Source organism: Acanthaster planci, linkage group LG18 (assembly GCF_054643075.1).
Source record: "Acanthaster planci isolate LZ-2023a linkage group LG18, COTS_SCS, whole genome shotgun sequence".
In the NCBI taxonomy this organism is placed as follows: domain Eukaryota; kingdom Metazoa; phylum Echinodermata; class Asteroidea; order Valvatida; family Acanthasteridae; genus Acanthaster; species Acanthaster planci.
In genome coordinates this window covers 12,563,737-12,584,923 of record NC_141794.1, presented here as the reverse complement: position 1 = coordinate 12,584,923, position 21,187 = coordinate 12,563,737, and the positions used below count along the sequence as shown (strand labels likewise).

The 21,187-nt window shown below is 40.6% G+C and overlaps 3 protein-coding genes and 1 long non-coding RNA gene across 7 annotated transcripts in view; 2 read left to right on the top strand and 2 right to left on the bottom strand.

The window, feature by feature from the left end:
• The window catches only part of LOC147796245 (uncharacterized), a 40,639-nt gene extending 28,303 nt beyond the window's left edge, over positions 1-12,336 (bottom strand). Inside the window, exon 1 of the long non-coding RNA XR_015428252.1 lies at positions 12,196-12,336. This is a non-coding gene — a long non-coding RNA (uncharacterized LOC147796245). The remainder of the gene's footprint in view (positions 1-12,195) is intronic.
• LOC110978758 (uncharacterized) lies at positions 70-8,965 on the top strand. 3 transcript variants are annotated; one of them, XM_087148473.1, is made up of 8 exons: positions 70-196; positions 628-757; positions 1,781-1,909; positions 3,140-3,439; positions 4,317-4,580; positions 6,507-6,584; positions 7,185-7,269; positions 7,704-8,965. In XM_087148473.1, exons 3-8 carry the CDS (start codon positions 1,795-1,797, stop codon positions 8,050-8,052), a joined length of 1,191 nt encoding a protein of 396 aa, XP_087004599.1. In that variant the 5' UTR covers positions 70-196; positions 628-757; positions 1,781-1,794; the 3' UTR covers positions 8,053-8,965. The 3 variants fall into 3 exon arrangements, with proteins under 3 accessions (XP_087004599.1, XP_022089706.2, XP_022089704.2); XM_022234014.2 differs by lacking the exons at positions 70-196; positions 628-757 and adding an exon at positions 437-575; XM_022234012.2 differs by lacking the exon at positions 70-196 and having other exon boundaries at positions 437-757.
• On the top strand, positions 9,117-16,198 carry LOC147796244 (uncharacterized). 2 transcript variants are annotated; one of them, XM_087148468.1, is made up of 6 exons: positions 9,117-9,567; positions 9,971-10,267; positions 10,543-10,770; positions 11,064-11,222; positions 11,826-11,907; positions 12,090-16,198. In XM_087148468.1, exons 1-6 carry the CDS (start codon positions 9,453-9,455, stop codon positions 12,448-12,450), a joined length of 1,242 nt encoding a protein of 413 aa, XP_087004594.1. In that variant the 5' UTR covers positions 9,117-9,452; the 3' UTR covers positions 12,451-16,198. The 2 variants fall into 2 exon arrangements, with proteins under 2 accessions (XP_087004594.1, XP_087004593.1); XM_087148467.1 differs by having other exon boundaries at positions 11,064-11,330.
• On the bottom strand, positions 15,742-21,138 carry LOC110978763 (ciliary microtubule inner protein 2C-like). Its single transcript, XM_022234025.2, has 4 exons — positions 20,923-21,138; positions 19,858-20,131; positions 19,510-19,622; positions 15,742-16,469 (listed from the first exon to the last, which is right to left on the bottom strand). Exons 1-4 carry the CDS (start codon positions 20,991-20,993, stop codon positions 16,316-16,318), a joined length of 612 nt encoding a protein of 203 aa, XP_022089717.1. The 5' UTR covers positions 20,994-21,138; the 3' UTR covers positions 15,742-16,315.
• Between the last annotated feature and the right edge of the window lie 49 nt (positions 21,139-21,187).

Genomic DNA, 21,187 nt, shown 5'->3' with positions numbered 1-21,187 from the left:
CGTCACACGATCGAGTTCGAACGTGCATGTATTTAGCGCGTATGAGTAACCCTATACAGCTAAGCAGCACACAGGCCGACCTCAAGCAGTCCTTTAGTTCTTGAATGACCTTTGGTGCGATTCAGTCTGAGCTTGTGTCGTCTGGATCCAAAACTCACTCCTGCTTCTTGAACAACAAACTAACTGCAAAGTACAGGTACTGAGCGCCTCCCATGATTTCTTTAGCCGCTACATATATATATATTTGGAACGTATTACGGCAAAACTACAGTCTTTGGGTTCAAATTAATTTTCCCCCAATTAATTAAGGCGGTTGCAACCACTATACAGTGGTGACTAGGTAGGTGAATTCATTATACACGCCCCTTAACAGGAGCAGACCGCGAAATCGAAACTGGTAAACCCTTTCCGCGAATAGTTCCAACCTACCGTCCTTCAGTCACAGAACGAAGTCTGGGCCGTACACGGCAACACTGTTTTTTTCTTAGTTCGTTCAGGTTGACAATTATCCCCGTGCGATTTACTATACCCGACTGATACGATCTGGCCAAGGCACGTCACAGCGCACACACAAGGTATGTCCTCATTCTCAAAGTTTTGCATCTCTCTTGCTGTTTTCCCAACCAGACATCCCGATTTTTCGATTCACCAACCCAGAAAGAACTGTCTGCGACTGAGGTGTGTTCCAGTATCTCATACCTCACTGCGTCTTGCAGCTTGAAGTTCACAAAACCGGACACAACTTTGGATGATCGAGGTGCGCTTTGTAACGGTGGGGTCTGTGTGGGTGCGCTAACCTTACATACCTAGTGTGAACTTGTGAACAAAAGGTGTCCACACGATGCAGGAAGACGTTCTGTGAAGTTACACATGTCCACAGGACGTTTCCCCTTCGCTGAAAAAGAGGTTTGGAGGTATTTTGGGGTCGGGGTCATGTGTCGCAAAAGGAAGAGGAATAGTCAAGGAAACCTTGTACAAAAAGCCAGTTTAAAATCGTGTTCCTTGTTCAAGAAAAACGAGTATTTTCACTGAGTTTTCTGAACTGCACAAAGAGAAAAGAATGTCCACAGTAGGTATGTAAGGTAAGTGTGTGGAGGGGGGAGTTAACAAGCCCAGAAGTCCAACAGTTTTCCCATGCACTTTAAAGTGCTCCATCTTGATTCCACTTTATAGCTACGGTCCCACATGTACATTGAGATATGTAATAGTTCAACCGGGACAGAAATTCCGGGATAGTGAATTCCACACGGGTCCAGCAGGAAAGACGACGCAAGGCTTAATCGTTGCAGACCCCAGAACGCCGGGGTTATCTCACAGGAAGGATGCTGGACTCTGGAATGGAAATGTTACAGAGCAGGGAATTCGATCCAGACTTTCATTTAACAACGTACTGATCAAAAAGGTCACAGTGGTTCTGGCTAGGCCTTAGACGTAAACTAACAACACCAGTCCACCAAATACCATTTTTGCGAATTTCTTCTCATGAACACCCCGCTTCCACCTACAACTGGTACTTCATCCGCGAACAGTTATTCTAAAAACTTGCCAAAAAATGCCTGGGGCGGCAATGTACTTTGACAACTTGTCGGCTGAAAACGAAAAGATTTTTTTTAAAGTTTTCCTGGCTCCAATCAATATATTTTAGAAAAGTTTACAGCAGAATAGTTTTCAAATTGACCAGTCTCAGAGCTTCAGGTTTACCCCAAAGAATATCTGAAAAATTACACAGATAAACAGTTTACCCTTAAATAAATTCTGTTTCGTTTTGGTTCAACTGTAGGAAAATCACCTGCTATGATTCCTCAACACAAATCACGTCTGATGATCTCTCGATTTCAGCGTATGCACATTTGGTTATGGGCTTTGACATTTCACCTGGCAATAGTTCCTACTTGGCAGACAATGAACGGTTAGTAGACTTTTGGTTATTTGTGGATTTCTGGGGCATGTAGCGTTGTTACTGTTAGCACAAGTGGAGAAATGAGCACAGAACCATTTGGTTAGGGGCACTTAAAAATGTTGATCAGTTCACTTTAAAATACAGTGTATGCAGCATAGACAAACTCAGCTTCCCGTCACAAGAAGGGACGGTATGGTTTTCCCTGAGTTTACTGCTAAAGGAAATATTATTAGGCAGCTTCTGTACGACAATACGTTGTGAAGAGATTGAATTGTCATTCATCAAAGCATTCAATTTTGTGCTTTCACATGCACGGGGGTAAATCCCGGGGGATGGGGGTACCTAGGCCTACCCCCCACACTTTTTGAAGTGGGGGATGGGCTATGGAATCACTCCTCCCACTTTTTTGAGAAGAGCAAAATAGCGGATTGTAAGGAATTTTTAGGATTTACCAACGACTAAAATGTTTGCAATATCCCTAAAAAGGGAAAACAATTTTATAAAGCCATAAACATGCCATTCTGATGTAATAATAGTGTATATGGTGTAGCCCCCTTCAAATTTTCATAGCCAGGCGAGTCTTCCCCCGCCTTTCCCCATCATCCCACATCTCCCAATTTCCAGCACCGAGTTACGCCACTATTCAAATGACGTCCATACACTTGGACATGTACAGAAGTACTGTGATGAGAGTTGCACGGTTATCCTGGTACTTATTCTCTGAATTATTTCAATAAACTTCAACTTTCACTGTATAGCGTAATTCGACCAGCAGAATTAGAAGCCATTGCTGTGGTGCCGTAACGCTCGTGGACAGGTGGTGTGCGCACGTTACATGCCTCTTCGACCAACAGGGTGTCGTGATTTGCCAAATGTACGCGCCCGTCAAGATAAAGAATGTGCGTGTGAGTGTGGTGCCACCGCAGTTATGGCGTCTAATCGGACTGGTCTATACTGGGATAAGGCTTTTCCAATTTGACACAGCTTATCTACACGTGGTGGCATAATACAGCTTGAAGACAACCTGATATACGCGGTCTAAGAAACAGAACTAAATAAAATGAAATAAACTCAAATCACACACACACAAAACAAATCGCAAAAGAAAAGGAAATAAACCCTACTTAACTTGCAAACCAAGCAAAAGGAAACCTTACACATTAAAATGTACAAGAAGAAAAAACAAGGGGGTTGCAATTTTTCATGTTTCTGATTGAACAAATTTTGATTTGATCGCAGTTCCCGGGTTTATAGGATGTTACAAGGATTGCAACAGGGTTATCAAGTGTACTTTTCGTGCGCTCTCTATTGGAGAGATAGAAAGTGAGGACCAATCAAGTGAGAGGTGCTTCAAACACTGTCTGAATGTAACATCGGATGGCTACAGGTACGCCGGACTGGAAAATGGAGATGAATGTTTCTGTGGAAATAGCATCAACGGTCAAGCTAAGAAAACGAAAGACTCCGAGTGCACGACTACGTGCAAGGGAGACGGCAACCAGATCTGTGGGGCCTCACACCGCATCTCATTGTATGAAAGTGAGGCAATGTAACGTAGAGCTGTTGATGTATAACCTTTCAATAAAAGGTGGTGGGAGGGGGGAAATCGAGGTAGATGAGAGAACGAAGCCGTGACTACTAAAAATTCTCAAAAACAACTGAAATGACTTTATTTACTCCTTAGCTGTTATTCATCTACACACTTTACAATGATTTAATTTAAACAGCATAATTTAATCCTATTTATTCACAGATTTCAAAAAGGGCGGGGGGGGGCACGGGCATTTACGGGGAGGGGGGACAGAAGAAGACAGAAGATGCCCGTGCCACATGGTTGTTTAGACAAAACCCATTTCGCGAGTGATTCAGGCACATTACTAATGGATAGATTATATTTAAGAGCAACCAACGCTTCTATGAAGATTTCAGTATTTAAATTACAACTGCATTTAAGAAAAACGAAAGTCTTTGGTCACTGTATATATTTAAGCCCTTACTCGCATCATTGGCATGTCAGTGCAGCAGGACTTAAATACTGTACCGAATCAGCTTCATGAAATATGCAAGGCTGGGTCAACGTTTAACCAACGTTATCCCCGTGTTACACGTGGGCAATACCAAAGTCGAATTACACATGTAATATAAAGAGCATTGAATCGTTCATGTACGAGGCAACAACAATGCAAAATGCTTTTCTCTCCTTTTTAGGGTGTAGTTAATTTACATTCCTTTAATTTACTTCAGCAATTCTTTATTAACTATATACCGTAAACTCGGTGCCACGTTTAAAACTTGCTGATCATGCATATTTTCAACAACTGTTTTAAAATCAGTGGTACTGATTTTAAGTACACACTGTTTACGGTCTTGAAAACTTCGATTGAGTTTCTTGAATGCTTGCTTTCAATCCCTGTAGTATCCCAAGGCGTGTGCAGTAATGACATTGGACCACCGACCAACGGAGACCACACCATCAACAACCCACGTTCACTGGATTACAATCTCAACAACTTCAAGTTCTTCAGGACTCGTGTGGATTTCTCCTGTGACGTTGGATATACTCTTCATGGAGCCTCGTTCATTGAATGCATAGACACGGGCTTCAACAACGTCACATGGAGTGACTCGGTACCAACCTGTATGATCAATTCGTCGTCAGCAGATCCACCGTCAAGCACAGGTAAGGAAGAATCCATCTACTTTTTTCTCACAAATATTGTTGAATGCATGCAGAAATTCATCTTGTTTTACGAAACTGTAAGAAAAGGTGCCGTTTTTGCAAAGAGACCAGCTTGGTAAACTGTGCAGAAATGAGAAGCAGTAGAACAGTGCAGGTTTAGAAGTGAGAGAGGGGAAAAGCTGAAAATATGCTGGGAAAATCACGGGAAGGCTGTAAAAATCGAGGTCACAGGTACAGGTAAGCCTGGGTGGAATTTGAATGCGACGCAAGCACCCCGTAAGAACTGAATATTTTTAACACAATGAAACACAACATAAAAGAACGTGGAAAGAACTGAACTGTTCACCGTCAAAGCTGATGATGAACAGAAAACATCTTATCGGATGAGAATCTAAAGTTGGCACGGAGAAAATGACATCATGAAACTCGGCATCCTGACAAGACGGACACAGATTGCCGTGCATCCTGCACATGCTATCAACATGACCAGATTTAATACTTGTCCTGTGTCCCTAGAGGTGAAATTTATCATGTGACGTATTCTGCATGCACCGCCAACAGCTTGCAAAATAGATGGCAGCGCCTTGATTTCCCAACCGCAAGCTATACAATTTCCAAGGGAATTAAACATTAGGTTTTCCCGGCGGAATTCATCATCTTTGCACACGAATTAGCGACAGTTTCATTCAAATTAGCACGAAACAGATTGGCGACCTATATATCACCATTCAACGAGCAAAACTGATCATTTGATTTCATTCCAAGAGCATGCGATAATTGCGATTGCACAATCTTGTTATTCATAAAGTGGAGGGTCGGCATTCAGTTTGGAGAAACAGGCAAAAAGCATTCAATTCGCACAGACACTCCCGCTGTATGTGTTTTGGCGTTCAATTTCGTGAATCGGCAAGCATTTCTGAGATTCGTGCAGTGTTATCCATTAAAAGGTAAATCTTCTAATTCTTTCTTTTTAATTAGTTTATGCTAAATATTTCATGAAAGGAAACGTTTGGTTCACGGGTAGAGATCTCCATATAAATGCAAATTAAAATTCTTTATTAACAAAAATGGACAAAGTGGGGAAATGTCGAAAAAGGATGACAAAAATAGAATGAAACATGAAACATGAAAGCAAAAACATTACTTACAACTGTGGCAAAACAAGAAAAAGAAGCCATTGTTAAGAGAGCCCGAAAAATCTTAGTGTACTTGCACATTTATGGAGAGTGTGTTTCTTGTGTATAAAATAATAAACTACAAATCAGTAAACTGATCTAAAGGACTTTGCTTTCAGCATCCGTGATGAAGGTCAAAGGAGAGTTTCATTTCTACATTTTGATTAAACGGGCAATCAGTACTGGAGTAAATGTACCGTATTTTTGATGTAGAATTTGTTTGAAGTATATACAAATATACAAGTACATTCAATTCAATACGAGGGACACACCTCTAGCGTGTTTTCTACTTTTAATGTCCCCTTCTGGTCTATTATGAATCTTAATTTGACGTATAAGCCTCTTACCTTGAAGTTTTCTAATTTGAAGGCTCAAAATGCGAACATGATCGCCCATAGACGAAAATGAAAGTAAAACTCGGGAGAAATTTCTCATTCCAGTTACCCAGCGCGAAATCGAGTAACGGTTACGCACTGTTCAATTGAATGAAATTGATTTTAAATTGAATTTGTTACAGTACACTATTCGACGCCTGTAAACCAATTTGAAGACTCTACCGTATGAAAAAAACCATGGGAGCAACTTAATAAATTGAACAATAATGAATTTTACTGGGGAGATGACGAATTCGGCCCAGAGACCTATATTACAGAAACATCTCTGCAAACAACCCCTGCGAAGCAGATACGTTACACCCCAACAAAACCAAAAAGCCACACAATTTAATCATAAAACTCTACTCTATCCTCAGAAGCTGAAAGGAATCATAAGACAACTTCCGAAGGCCAGGTCAACGAAATCGGCGGACGTAAAAGGCAGTTACAAACAGGTATCCAAAAGTATACAGCACTTTCAGGCACTTCATTGCAGATATTCTGCTTAGATCAGTATGTAGCAAATATTCCTACAGTGTCTTGACGTCTACCCTTTGTGAAAAGTGTGGATCACACTCTAATGCTCAATACGCCTTTTGCGGGTGACCTTTGAATAAAATCTGGAACACTGAGTTCTTTAAATTCACGGGAACATAATTCAAATTCTTCATACTAAAAAACACTGTTGCCATACCTCATGGTTCGGGGCAAACTTTTGCTTAGTTAAATTTCTTGCAGTCCATTCCAGAGATGTTGGTCGCCATGCGAAAGCTTGCCCCGAATCACGAGGTGTAGAAACAGCGTATTTAGTCAGTTTACGTTTGTGTGCAATCGAATAACTCAGTGTACCAGATTTTATTCAAATTTAATTAGCAAATGGCGTATTCAGTACCACTGGAGTTACTCTAACATTTGGGCATTTTCAGGAAGGTACCATGGCCTGAGAAATTGGTCACTTCTTTCATCAGAGATGATTACTGATGATACGATGGCCTCTGCCTGGGTACGATGCGTGTAAAAATAGTCAATGTTACCAATATCTTTTTCTTTCACAGGTACGATAGTCGGCATTGCAGTTGGGGTAACAGCACTGATTATTCTTTTGGCAGTTGTCGTGGGTGTATGTCAATGGAAGAAAAGGTATCAGCCTGATCTCATTAGTCACTATAAACACTCCTCAGATTTCTCTCATATCAAATAAAATTGTTCTACGAGACCACATTACACAGGACTGGTGCAACCATTCTCTTGAAAAATGCCTTAACAACAAACAATATAGCAATACAGCCTACGGCGCAGTGGTATGATCCCAATGGATGTCTTGCAACCAACAAAAACAAAATTCCAAAAGGGCCTGGGAGAAATGCGCCAATCCTTGTTTCCTAGACATTATATCCATTACATCTTCGCGTTTGGGTACAATTAAGTTTTTGTGAATAATTTATATTTGACCACGAACCTGTAACATATAAATCTATAATCATACAGCATATATAACATCTGCAAGTGCAAGATTAATGCAAAATAGTTATTTGTAAAAGACTGTAACAGCTTGTAAAATTTCACTATTTCAGAGCTAAGAGAGAAACCAGAAGTGTAGATAATGTTGCCATGGCAACAGTGGAATCCACTTTTACGAATGTGTCCTATGAACAACCGGAAGTAGGGCAGCCCAGCACAGCCCTTGCCATGTCAACCCCGCCCATGTACAGCCAAGTCGCAAAGAAGCCGCCAGCTGGCGGTGAGGTGTACGCGACAGCTGATGACGTCACTACCCCAGGGAGCATGCCATGCTATCAAGCTGCCGTTATCTCTCATGATGATGAGGAGACAGGATGGGTTGAGAATACAGTATATGGGTGTGAATCATTTCCAATTGAGCTTCCAAACAATCCGCTTACAATGGAAAAAAAACCTAACTAGATCAAAACCTGCACTGTGTTCGATAGTACCGGTATATCATTCAAGACATCCTTTTCTATCTTCACCATTAACATCAAGTTCCTGCAACCCAATGAGTTGGAATATATACATTTCCTTGACTAGATTATTTCTGGCAAGAACTTATGGCCTGAAATTTGATGTGTGAAAAAGTGGCATTGGCGTTACACGTCAAGACGGCATAGATAAATAATAATTCGCTTTAATTTGCAAAGGTACGGACATCTGCCGCCACTTTTTGCGCAATGACATAACGCGCTGAAGTAATTTAGCCTAACAATTTCACTCGTGATATTTCCCATACGTATAGTTTATACATTGTATGGACAACGTAAATAACGGTGGTGTGTATACAGTTCTGAAGTGTTAACAAAACTCTCTCTCGATAACGATCGTATACAGGAGATCCGCTTTCAATAATGTGAACAGCATCAATCTATGGGGAAAAAAGAAATGATGTGCTGTATTGTATGCTAATTGTACCTTATTCAATCACTATCGGCTCCCAACAGGTTTCTAAAACACAACGGTGACAGTGCAAAAAGCTAGCGGATGAAATGAAAGCTTGTTCATTTACTTCCTCAAATTAAAGGGGGCACGTTGTCAATTCAATACCGTCTGCAACAAACGTTCATTTCCTTACGACTGCAGTGTGGAATGGCATGTTAAATGTAAAATACTGAACATATAATCAAGACGTTATACGCATTTACAGTCGTAATTGAATTATAATTATTACGTAACATCAATCTGGGCTTGTTAAAGTAAATACCTGGAATGAACTGCACTTAAAGTGTTACAACAGGGAAGTATAACGTTCTAATAGAGAAGTACGACTTGCTAATGCAATTTCAATTCTAATACATGTCTTAATAAACACACCAACGAAATCTGAGGTCTGCCATTCAGTTTCATTTTCTGTTTCTCAATATTAGCCCCCGCCGTGAATAAAATCATGCTGACATTGGGAAGTTGGGGACTGTGAGGGTATACAGTTGATTTTGTTTCTGGTTATTGGCGACTGCTTTTTACGATGTCCTGTTGTAAAATATTGATAAACACGACTAGAGTATAATCCTCGTTCCCTTTTCATTCTCATATTTTGATTGATTTATAACACCAATGAATTGAATTTTTTATCGGTTTATAGTAACCATTTTTGATAGGTAACCCCCCCCCATCCAGGCACTTGAACTTCGGTACCCACTTTTGCGCAAGTGCAAAAGCACGCAAGCACTAAAGGAAACCGAATCAAATTCGACAGAGAGTGAAGCCAAAACGTCCGTTTCATGCAGTATCACGCATGAGACGAACAGTCAAACGAAGCACTACGGGGAAGCACATGAATTATTTCCGACAGTCATTCTCAAGGAATAGTAACCATGTCTCCTTTGAAGTCTAGCCCGAGTGGTGGATGGCCATGCGGCCGCGTGCTTGAGTTTACTTTGATTACAACAATTTGTCGACTTGTATTAGTCCTCTCGCAGCCGCAGAACGGTAAGTCTTTTTTTCAATTTTTATCCAGTTTACTATCATGCAGTATCAGCATTTAACATCAATCATCTTTGAAAGTGGTCTGTCTTGTGGCAACGTCTTACATAAATATCACAGGGAGGGGAGACGTGATTCTAGGAAGGCTATGTAGGACGAGGTCGGAGAGCGACTGATGCTAGACTATAATAATCGCAATAACTGAAGAACTCATGCACACTTACATGTATTTGAATAACGATATCACGGAGTATAATCTTGGACAGGAGGTAACCAAAGGCAGGAACACTGGTCATCCGATTATAAGTTTCAACTTAAACCTAAAACATAACTCCCTCAAAAATAACCACCCAAAGACCTTTTACTCGAACGTATTGATTGAACTTAAACTTGGTTCCCCTGATTACAGCTCCTGGGTATTTGGGGTGCTTCGGGGACTGTGTGGGTGTTTTCTGTTCTCGTGCATTGCCGATAGGACCAAAAGACAGCGACTTTCAATCCAGTGAATGGTGCTTCAGACACTGTCTGGATGTCGAACCCGTCATCTACAAGTACGCTGGACTGGAATATGAGTATGAATGTTTCTGTGGAAATAACGAAGACTACGACAAATTCGGGAAGAAACCGGAGTCTGATTGTCAAGACAGGTGTAAGGGAAACACTGACCAGATCTGTGGAGACTCGGACCGGATATCTATATACAGAAGTAAGGCACTCTATTGCTACCATACCCTGGTGCTATAGGCCTACAGGTACATAAAAAGAAACGAAAGAACAGAATGAGGAACATAGGACCTATTCATACATGCGCAGAAATTGCCAGTAAGGTTAGATGGCGTTGGGAGTAGTTTTTCATCAGTACCGAAAATACAAAACGTGTCAAGAGTCATGAATCTGATGAGTTGAAAGCGTAGGTGAGAAAACACATTGGAATTTACTTTTAAGTGAAATTTTTATAATTTAAACTTCTTTCATAATCAGTATCGCAGAGCGTGTGTAATAATGACATTGGGCCACCGACCAACGGAGACCACACCATCACCAATCCACGTTCACTGTCGTACAATCTCAACAACTTCAAGTTGTTCGGGACTCGTGTGGATTTCTCCTGTGACGTTGGATATACTCTTCATGGAGCCTCGTCCATTGAATGCATAGACACGGGCTACAACAACGTCACGTGGAGTGATTTCGCACCGACCTGTCAGGGTAAGTAAATTTCATAAAATGCGCTTTTAAAAGATCAGTGTGTATATACAGTCTTAAAGCCATGAGCAAATAATGCTGTTCTGCGCCAAGGCCCTTCCAAGAGTCCAAGATTAAGCTTGTCATTGTATTTACACCTGTGAATGTTGAATACCTCTTTTAATACCGCTTAATTACTGCACATGACATAAGCCCAAATAAAAGAAGCTTCCCTTTAATCATTTTGCGGAGTTGCGGAGTTAAATGGTTCTTAACTCTTAAATTATTAATTTTCATTCTGTTATGGTTGTTCCCAGCCCCAACGACGACAAAGCCAATGACAACACTACCAACCACTTCAGTGTACTTGACATCCAACAGAACTACCCCATCGAACACCGAGACCAATCTGCCGAGTTACACCACGGACGAGGGAGCAAGAGACGACAACCAGACAACAGGGCAGCTCATAACAGGTACAGCTGTGAGCAAGTCACCATCACAGGCTCCTTCTTCGACTTGGTCTGGCACAAGGGCTCCTTCGCACGGGACTAACAATCCAATGGCAGCACAATTACAAACAGGTATTCCAAGCGATGGTATCAAGTGCAACTTGAAAGTCTGTTACAAAGTGGCCCATGCAAAATGAAGGAAAAACAAAATCCCTCACGGTTTCTTCAATTTCGTCGAAAGATCAACGACCTACAGTCAACATAACCGAACCCATTGTATAAACATTCACAAACATTCACATTCATTCATATTGTTCTGCAATATTTTTATCAGAGAAATGCATTACATGTACAGGTATGCTAAAAAGCATGATTGCGGGTTTTGTACGGATTTCAGTGCAGGTTCACTCACTGCTAAATAGTCAACACAAGCCCTTTCATGTGTCAGATAAGGTGAGCAGTGACAATGGATTGCTTTTTCACAGTTTATATGAATAACTCTGAAAAGGGAATAACAAGTGATGGACTTGCGGCCCTGCGGTTGACTCCACTGGAGCAATGGTGAACAATTACAATTCCTATTTTCAGCGATTTTCAAAGACTTTAAACAAACATTATTTTCTACAGGTACAGTAGTTGGAGTAGTGATCGGAGCTTTGCTAGCCCTAGCTACTCTCGTGGCATCAGCGGTTTTTGTGTGGAGAAACAGGTAAGACATTGATTTGGTATTCAAAGCACACATTAAAACGCCCAAAATACATCACAAAGTCATACCATATTAGGCCTCAAGGAGAAAACGTTTTTATTTTCAGAGCAACGTCAGATTTTTAGGAGAAATTGCGACGAATTCGCATTATTATTTGGCCATATTTTGCAAATGACTTTTCTCAGATTCAGAAAGACACGAGAAATGAACACTTCAGATATTGCCATGGATACAGCCGTTTCCACATACGCAAACCACACGTACACAAACCATCTGGCCGCAGATACTTACACCAGCGAGCCCAATCAAGGTGATGCTCCGCCCGTGTACAGCGAAGTTGTTAAGGAAAGATATGCCGAGGAGGACGCCATATTTTCGGACTCATTGGACCAAGATACCGGGTGGGTTGACAACGTAGTTTACGTGTGTGAATCATATCCAGAAGAAATCGATAAACGCAGTGACAATGACGGACAAACAGACCACCCACCGGCATTAACAATGAAAGGAAAGCCAGGATGGGTAGAAAATATCATCTATGAATAAAATATAACGACTCACAAGCACTACAAAGATTACGTGTAGCCCATGTCTTTAAAAGCAAGCCAGGGGAAAGTCCGTTTCTCTACCAAAGTGTGATGACCAAAGTTCTTGCTTTTGTGTGGGTGACGTCCAATCTTGTGTTGGCGATAACCTTTAATATTATACACTCCAAATCTTATTTGTTCACATATTTTTATGTGTACTTTTTGCTGGAAAATTACATGTATCATGCACTGCATACAGACGTGACGTGAACAGCACTCACTGGTCTCCCGGCAGCAAAATAACCAGTCAAGAATGATTTCTATGTTAAATCTTCTGTTGTTTAAGCAACCAGGGCCACGTCTATGTGACATGTAAAGATTCAAGTAAACATCTAGTCTGCAAACACATCATATAGGCCTAATTATTGTTGTTAAGAATAACAACTATTGCTTCAACAGCTGGTAGTGTTTCCGTTCTGAAAGAGCAACAACTGAGCAAAACAGGAACTTTCTTTTCCATTACAAAAAAAAAGATTGCTCTGACTTACACGCGGAAATTCCCTAAAAACCGTGACCACGTCAAAAGGTAGCTCCATGTACACACTTTACTTCTGTGAATTTTGTCAGAATTCCAGATCATTAATCTTTTGCTGTTGCATTGACAGGTCTGGTACGTATCTGAGATAAAAATCAACTACAGCGTCTGTGGGGATATGTACTCTCTTTAACATTTAAACAAGGATATTTTTGTCATGCTGCTTAAAGTAAACACTTAAGCCGTGCAAACCAAGCAGTTCTGTTGTATATCAATATCAATATTTGCTCTTCGAATCTTTGCTGCTTGGCTTGTATATGTATATACACTCAAGCTTAAGAAGCTTAGACATGAATGTTGTTTGAAATACATGTATGATTCTGTAGAGATGATGGTATCGATTACAGTTTTGATTTTTCGTTTAAATCACAATATTGTTGGATTTGGTATATGAGGTGTTCAATATGTGACGACTGATTTTATCAAACGTTTCAGCCTGCAGGCAGGCATTGTACTGGCACTACAGCGTCTTAGGTGTGTTTGAGACCATGATCAAAGGTGGGGAACTTCACCGTGAATGCGCGTAAAAAGTTGTTGTCACATGGGCGCCATTCAGGTGATAACACCTTTATGGCCGAATTACCCATCTTGCGCCGCTATGCGGCGCTATATAATCTTTGATCATGATGCTGTCCTATATTGTTAGTGCTGCTAACATTACTGTATACGTGTATATAGGGAGCCTTTGTGTGACGTCAGACAGTTCGCCGTAATGTTGACAGGGTCGCTTATGCAGGGAGTACACGGGAGAGCGGGTTATAGCGTTAGGTTTAAGTGCGTTTGGTTTCCAGTCCATACTCGCTCTCGCAGGCTTTCTCCGGGTACTCCAGTCTCCAACTGCCTCTAAAACTGGACCGTTTTCCTAACTCCGTTATACTCCGTTTAATGAATAAAGGCTTTGAAGCGTATATAGATGTTGACACAAATAACCTAAGTAGCTGAAAGCGCCATTAAAACATTAAAACAAACCAACAAACCAACAGGAGGGAGCTAGTACAGGGTACTCACGTGGCTCTCTTCAAGGATCACAACTATACATTCTTTTCCTCGTTTACATATACATGTATAATAGACATGCTAAACGCAAATCATTCTAAAACCTAGGATCCAAATGTAAAAAAAAAATCACAGATGCAGTTTAAATATTAAAAGGAAATTGGCGAGTAGAAAAGCAGTCGTCAGTAAACCGGACAAGAGTGGGACGAATCGGAACACGACATTTTTGCCCAGAAGTTGAAGTGTCACCCGTACACCCACGTAGTTCGACATGCCCATCCATGGTCTCACTGTTATAAACAGTCCCAACAGTCCTCAATTCTCCGCTTTTAAGATAGGATTTTCCACACACCCTCGGGTGTTATAGTCCTGTTATCATCCGCAAAGCGGTTCCTTCACATGCCTTCCAACCGACTAACCCAGTTTTATGTGTAGTCCTACCTGAGCTAGAGCAAAATGCAGTGTACTTACCGACGTTTTTTAGACCATACTTCTTGAAAATCGAATTCGACTTCTACATCCCAGAAACCAGATGAAGTCGTGTCAGTGTGCATATGAAACAGTATGGTGGCAAAGCTACCCCATACGATTTCTTGATGAAACCATTGCCAAAATCCGTTCAAAACTCGCAAGTATCACTCATGGCTCTCAGCTATAGAAACCATGATCAAATATTTCCCCCAAGGCTGGTGTCTTAATGTTACGTCTTCCCAAGCCATTCTATACGACCATGTTTAAAATGATCCAATGTTGTGTAGGGCTCGAGATTTTCGCGTAGACTGGAGATTTTCGCAAAATTAGCCACAAGAAGTTTATTCGGATTCGCCAAAATGAGCTCCAATCCCTTAAAAGCCATTTGCCTGGCGTAGATCAGCCCTTGGACGGAGCAGCTGAAGTGAAGTCGTACGTGTACATGTTATACCTCTAATTTGGCAACCTTGTTTGGTAGCAGTGAACATCAACATGACGATTACATGTGCGCAGCATGCAAAGGTGTTCGGTATACAGATTTGGGATTAGCAAGGATGACAATGTTCACTCGTCTTGTTCTCATTTCACGGTCGAGTAAACCGCGCACATCATTTGCATAAAGAATAAAACATGCCTTCACTGCTTCCAGATAAGTCTACGATTTCAGGAAGGCAACTGTCATGCACATTCTTCAGCTTGATGCGCGCGTGCATTTGGCAAATTGCTACCACAGTGGCTGTCAAATGAAACTCTATTTCTTTTCTTTCAGAATAGTTGCTATCATGTTCTTCTTTCCGTCGGGACTTTCTTTAGTTTAGGATTTTAATTAATTTGAGATTTTTGCCCTGCCCGACGTGTATTACCACACTGCATACATGTACTCAGTGTTTGCCCCCGATGGCTTGTGAAAAAACCACAAGCGTGCTTGGGTGAGACTCGAACCCACGACTTCCTGGCTTACTAGTGCAGACGTTATAACCACTCAACCATCGAGCTTGCCGGGGTTGGTTGGTTGGAGTCAGATGTAGCAGCGGGTACATCTGACTCCAACTATATTCATTCTTGGAAATTTAGGGTTTTAGTTCAAATTTAAAAAGTCCGATAAAATCTACCTCCTGCTCCATTACTTTAAATACCTGTAATGTCCTAGTTATTGCACAGTTAGTTCAAGGACTAGTTCTATCGTGGACGTCCTCTGTTCTGGGAACTACATACGTACATGTAAGCATCACCACATAGCTCTGCCGGTTTGCAAGGGGTCATTCTCCTCTACTGTGTTTAATTTCATTTAACATCACAATTATATAATAAAGTAAAACCACTTGTGTACAGAATACTTTGCTCGGGATCAGGAAATAAAAAAAAATAATCGCTCAAGAAGTTCCATTATGCTATGTTTATCAATGAATCAGATACACAAATTTATTGATGATTCTCTGAATCAAAATTATATTGCAAACTGTATTATGTACATAATTTTTGGGGCAACATTTATTTGAATTATTTTCTTTTCATTTATAACTATTAAGCTGTGTCACCTCCGTATTGGCAGATACCGTCCATTTTGTATTTTTAACCCATAAGAAGAGCTGATTCCCGAATAATTGTACAACTATAACTACGATTACTTTATAGCCGAATTATGTTTACTCAAGTACACTCAACCAAAAATTGCAATTAAATTTCCACTGACTTTTTACTTCAAGTTTATTGTTTGCTGTTCATAAGACTGTGTTATTGGAACTGTTATGCTGGTTAAGATTATATGAGGAAACGTTTCTCTGAAATGTACGTTTGATTTGATGAATCCAAGAGGAAACAATTATCTGGACTCGAAGACGACGTCTCTCATGGCCCTGTCCCGGACAGTGGAGGTCCGGCTGTTTGTTGAGGTGGTCTTGGGTGTTCTCATGACGGGCTGGTTCAACATTTTCTTCAGCTTGGCTTCTGCTTCCACGTCCACCTCCTCCTCGGCTCTGTGAAAGCAACGGTAAGAAGCAGTAAGCAGAAGTTCCACGGGTGCCCTGCGCAAGAGGTTGAAAGAAACATTCCCTGGATACCAATGGTTGAGTCTTCCTGACCCCGCTGCCAATGGAGATGAACCCAACCCCTCCTAAACAAATTGAAGATATTCATGAACCAAATGATTGAAAATAATAAAAAAATTCCAAGCCCTCCAATACGCCAACTCCCAAAATACATTGTAAAAGTATACGTATTCATCAGTGCACCGCTGAAAACTCAACCAACGCTGTAAGAATTAATTCCCCAACCTGTGTCTGTGTAGGCCTACTCTGTAAAATAGAAATCAACGAACAGAGACCGAAAAGGACAATTTTGTAGATGAGACAAAAATGCGTTTACACCGAGTCTGCTCTTCATGTCGCTTTTTGTGTTTAATAGTCCGGGATATCCCTTGAGCAAACACAAAGGAGCCTTGTTGGCAGTTAAAAACCAATCGGCCGTCAAGAACTAATACAATCTGCCAGGAGATGTAAAATTATTAAGGCCGTCAGTTTTATCATAAATGCATTCATGTCTCATTAATCATCTTTGGGCAAACAATTTCCAAGACAAGCCAAAAGGGAGGGAGAGAATAGTTTACTTACTTTTGCGGTTAGGAAGGTGTTAATAAAGACCAAACCAACCTTGTGCAGCCACTGCAAACTTCAAATCACTTTCGAAGTAAAATGCGTGATGACATGCTTTGACAGCGGTGAGGAACAAAAGGGTGCTGATATTAAAAAGGGAAGAGGCCCTTGTACGAAAAGACAGACTGAACATTTTTAATTCAATCAATTACAGTTCTTATAATAATACTCGTGTCCTACCTAAAAGTATGCTACATATACAAAACCACGTACATGTACATGTAGTTTATTCACGCTGACTTAGTTTTCATTCCACATCTAGCGCACAGACATATATAAAAAAAATCTGGACTCGCAATGTTCTTAATCAGCTTATAGAGATCACTGAATCCACTTGCGGCCATTTTACCAAGCCGACTACAAAGCTTGCCCGGCAATACCCGCCTTTGTTCTCCCTGGCGTCAATAGAAGCGAGCCAACCCGTGCTTTTGTATTCGGCTCGGTAAAATGGCCGCTGGTTGGCTTCTATACATTGCAAGTCCAGGTTTTTTTTTATATACGACTCTGATCTGGTCTCTTCAAAATAAATGTAAACCGTGTTCGACTGTACATATGCATGTATGCATAAACTATAGAGAAAAACGAATTACAATACAGTTATGAGTTGTATAAAGTGTGGCTCATGGGATAAACACATTTCACAAGGCAGTTCGCTTGTACACGTACATGAACTGAAGTCAATCAAAGATTGACTGGCAGTGTATACAAGAATTTCCCTTTCACAGTTTGACCATCCATAGGGGGCGCTATTGCAACACATCAGCATCAGTTGTATGGCTTCAGGCGCGCGAGACGTGGCCTGTAGTACTGCAGTTTGTTTGCACTGGCCTCATGAGTTGTGAACTTCAAACCCTGACAAAGAGCTTGGAAAAACTTCTGGGAAAGTGACAAGCTCTACCTTAAGCTCCTCTCTGCTTTTGTTTTAAAACTTCGAATTTTTATCGGCCAGTCACTCTGGCTATTACAGTGGAGCACTGTTAATTTAACAAGGTCCTTCGGACTTCCACAAATTGCCTTGTAACAGATACAGCCTTGTATTATCAGTAATGGAAAACAGCAAACGATTTGCCCTCCTTGAGTGCACATATCGGAGGCTGTATGTACAAACAGTAACAACTTACCCATGTACATGTACATGTATACCCATGAACATGATCTTAAAGGAACCAGGAAATAGAAATATTTTATAAATTTTACTAGAAACCCTCAAAATTGCATCTTTGGGTTTCAATTAACCTGATTTTAAATTTTTGTTTTGCAATTTTAACCCATATTTTGATGCCTTTTGGTTTTATGCTAATGCTATTTGCATATTCATGAGCAGACCTATGATGTCATCCAAGGCACTGAGTCTAAATGTTGCACTGATCTGTGCACAGAACATATCTAGATTTTTTAACCACTGCTATGGCAGATTTTTTTTTGGCAATTCATTGCTGTGCAGGTATATGGCAGTAATCCAGCAAAAATCCTTATAACAGAAATGTTCCCAGATGGCAAATTTGAAAATGAAAACTTGCAACCTGAACCATGTCTTCCTGGATTTACATCAAAGCAAAAGTGCCCTCACTTGTCCAGAAATGCTTGGCCAATTTTTAATGTTTGAAAAAGTGCACCGTTCGGTTCACGTAACTCAACAATGATGTCACACAGTCTTCATACATGACAGAAGAGTACAGAGATACACAAAAAGTGATCCTAAGAAAAATCCATTTCCTGGTTCCTTTAAATTTCATAATATGTACATGATTTACATGTACATGTACTTAGATTTTAGAAAAACAAAATCAAAACAAAAAAAATTAAAGTAAAACACAAAAAACAAAATCAAAACAAAAAGAATTAAAGTAAAACACAGGGCTGTTTAACATTTTGTAGCAAATCAAATACACAATTCACATTTAATCATTTTTTACATATGAAGTTATTTCTTTATGTACCTTATTGTCATACATGAATTAAAACGCCATCCAGAAATTGAAAACAAGATTACATTCCAACGAGGTTCACCTGTTGCATTCCTGATGCACAAGGTCTGATGGTGCCAAATCTGTACATATGTTGTACTTAAATGTCAAATTCTCTCTTCGCTGACTGCAGTTCCACTTTCTCCCTCATGCAGGTCATTTCAGAATTAGAATAAGCCACTCTGAGCATTTTTCTCTAGGGGGCAGAACACTGTCCCACAGCGCGAGCAAAGCTTTCAATCAATCACACAATCAGTGGAAGCTTTTACATGCAATGCCTCTCCACACCACAACAGGTTTGCTTTGTGTTAAAAATCCAATAAGCTCCAGAGAGAAGACTCACACCAATCAAAAGAACACCAGCAATCAAGTTCCAGCGTAATCCGCAATCTACTTACGATTTCAAATCTTGCCTGTACATGTCCTCTGCACTCTTTGGGATTAAAAACTCATTAACTCGTTGGACTGTGCCTGTCCGATCTTTATAGTACTGGCGGTGATCTTGGGCAAGCTAATAAAGCAAAACAGGTGATTTTGAATTACTGAATGAAACTGCATTCTCTTCATATGTAACAAGTCATCTCCTTCATGGCATTCATGAAATGTACCAAGTTGGATAAAATAAAGATAGACAGATATTCAACCAGGAATAAATTGCTGTTATTTAGTTCAACAATGATCCTGTATTTTTGGTTCATACAAATCAGGTTCAGCATCATTAATCAGAAAAGTAACAGGGCCTTTACCTTGTCAAATTTGTCAATCTCTTCTTTGCGGTCATAGTTGACATTGGTCAGTTCATATTTAGGCGCCGTCCGCCACTGTTCCCTTGTCCGATCCCTCGCATGGATGACCAGGTCAGGGTTGTGAGTGTAGACTGTTGGGAACTGACCACCTCTGGCGTAATTACTTTTGCTCTGGTTCAGTGTTTCAGAGCGGTAGTCTTGAAAGTACTTGGCAGTGGCATTACCATAGGTTTCGCCGTAGTCAAACTTCGTGGTAGGACAATGGCCTTTGTACCTGTGGCAAAAGTCAGAAATATAAGGTATCAAAACAAAATTGTGCAAGCATAATGTGCAAAATGAAGAAGTCCTATCATGACTATTATTCGCATTAAATTATTTCTGATAACACCACCGAGAATTCCTCAGAGTGCCGTGGGCACTGCAGCTTGCATGCCTGATGAATCCTGTAGATTGAGAGCATGACGAGAAGTTATAGGTGAGAGTAAAACCCTAGAGGAATATTCTGGGTAAAACCAAGTGACTAAAATCCCAATCCATATCCCATATTTGGACTGAACCAGGAATGGAACCCAGACCGTAGAGGTAGAGGGGCCAGGAAAGAACTACGCACAACCTGACTTCCAAAGTTGAGTGCTAACTCTACAATATTTATTACTGCTACCTAACAAGCAAATCCGGCCTAGAACTAATTCAAACGCTAAACTAGGCCAATCATTTCAACATGTTTAACCCTAACAGTCCCAAATCCTACACTCTATAACAAGTTTAACAGCATGCAGAAGTGGACAAATTGTTCAAATTCTGTTTTCGGTTGTTTTCAAACTGGGCCTGTAAGTAACCACAGCCTAGCGGACAATGGCGGAGCCAAAAATGTATTGTTTCTTCACTGTTACAAAACTGTATCACAATTCCCAAGGGCTGCTAAACAGTCTTAACAAACCTGAAAAACAGTCACGAAATTTGCCTACTGACTTCAATCTTTACGAAGCGCGCACAGCAATGACATGACTGTTCAGTCTGTAGTGCTGGTCAGCAGTGGAACTGACAGTGTTGATTAGCACTCACCCTGGCATCATTCGGGGCGGAATATAAGTCGCCTGGTGCGTTGTTTGAAGAGTTCCTGCACTTCTCGACATTTTAAATACGACTTAATTGTACTATTATCTCACAAAACCTGTTTTCATAAGTAAAACTATCAGACTCGAAACATACACTTTCACAAGTCTGTCTTCTTTCGAATGAACACGGAAGTGTTTATCGGTGCACATGGTACTGTTTTGACCGCGTCACTAGACAACAAGAAAATTATATTATTCCGCACTTAACATTT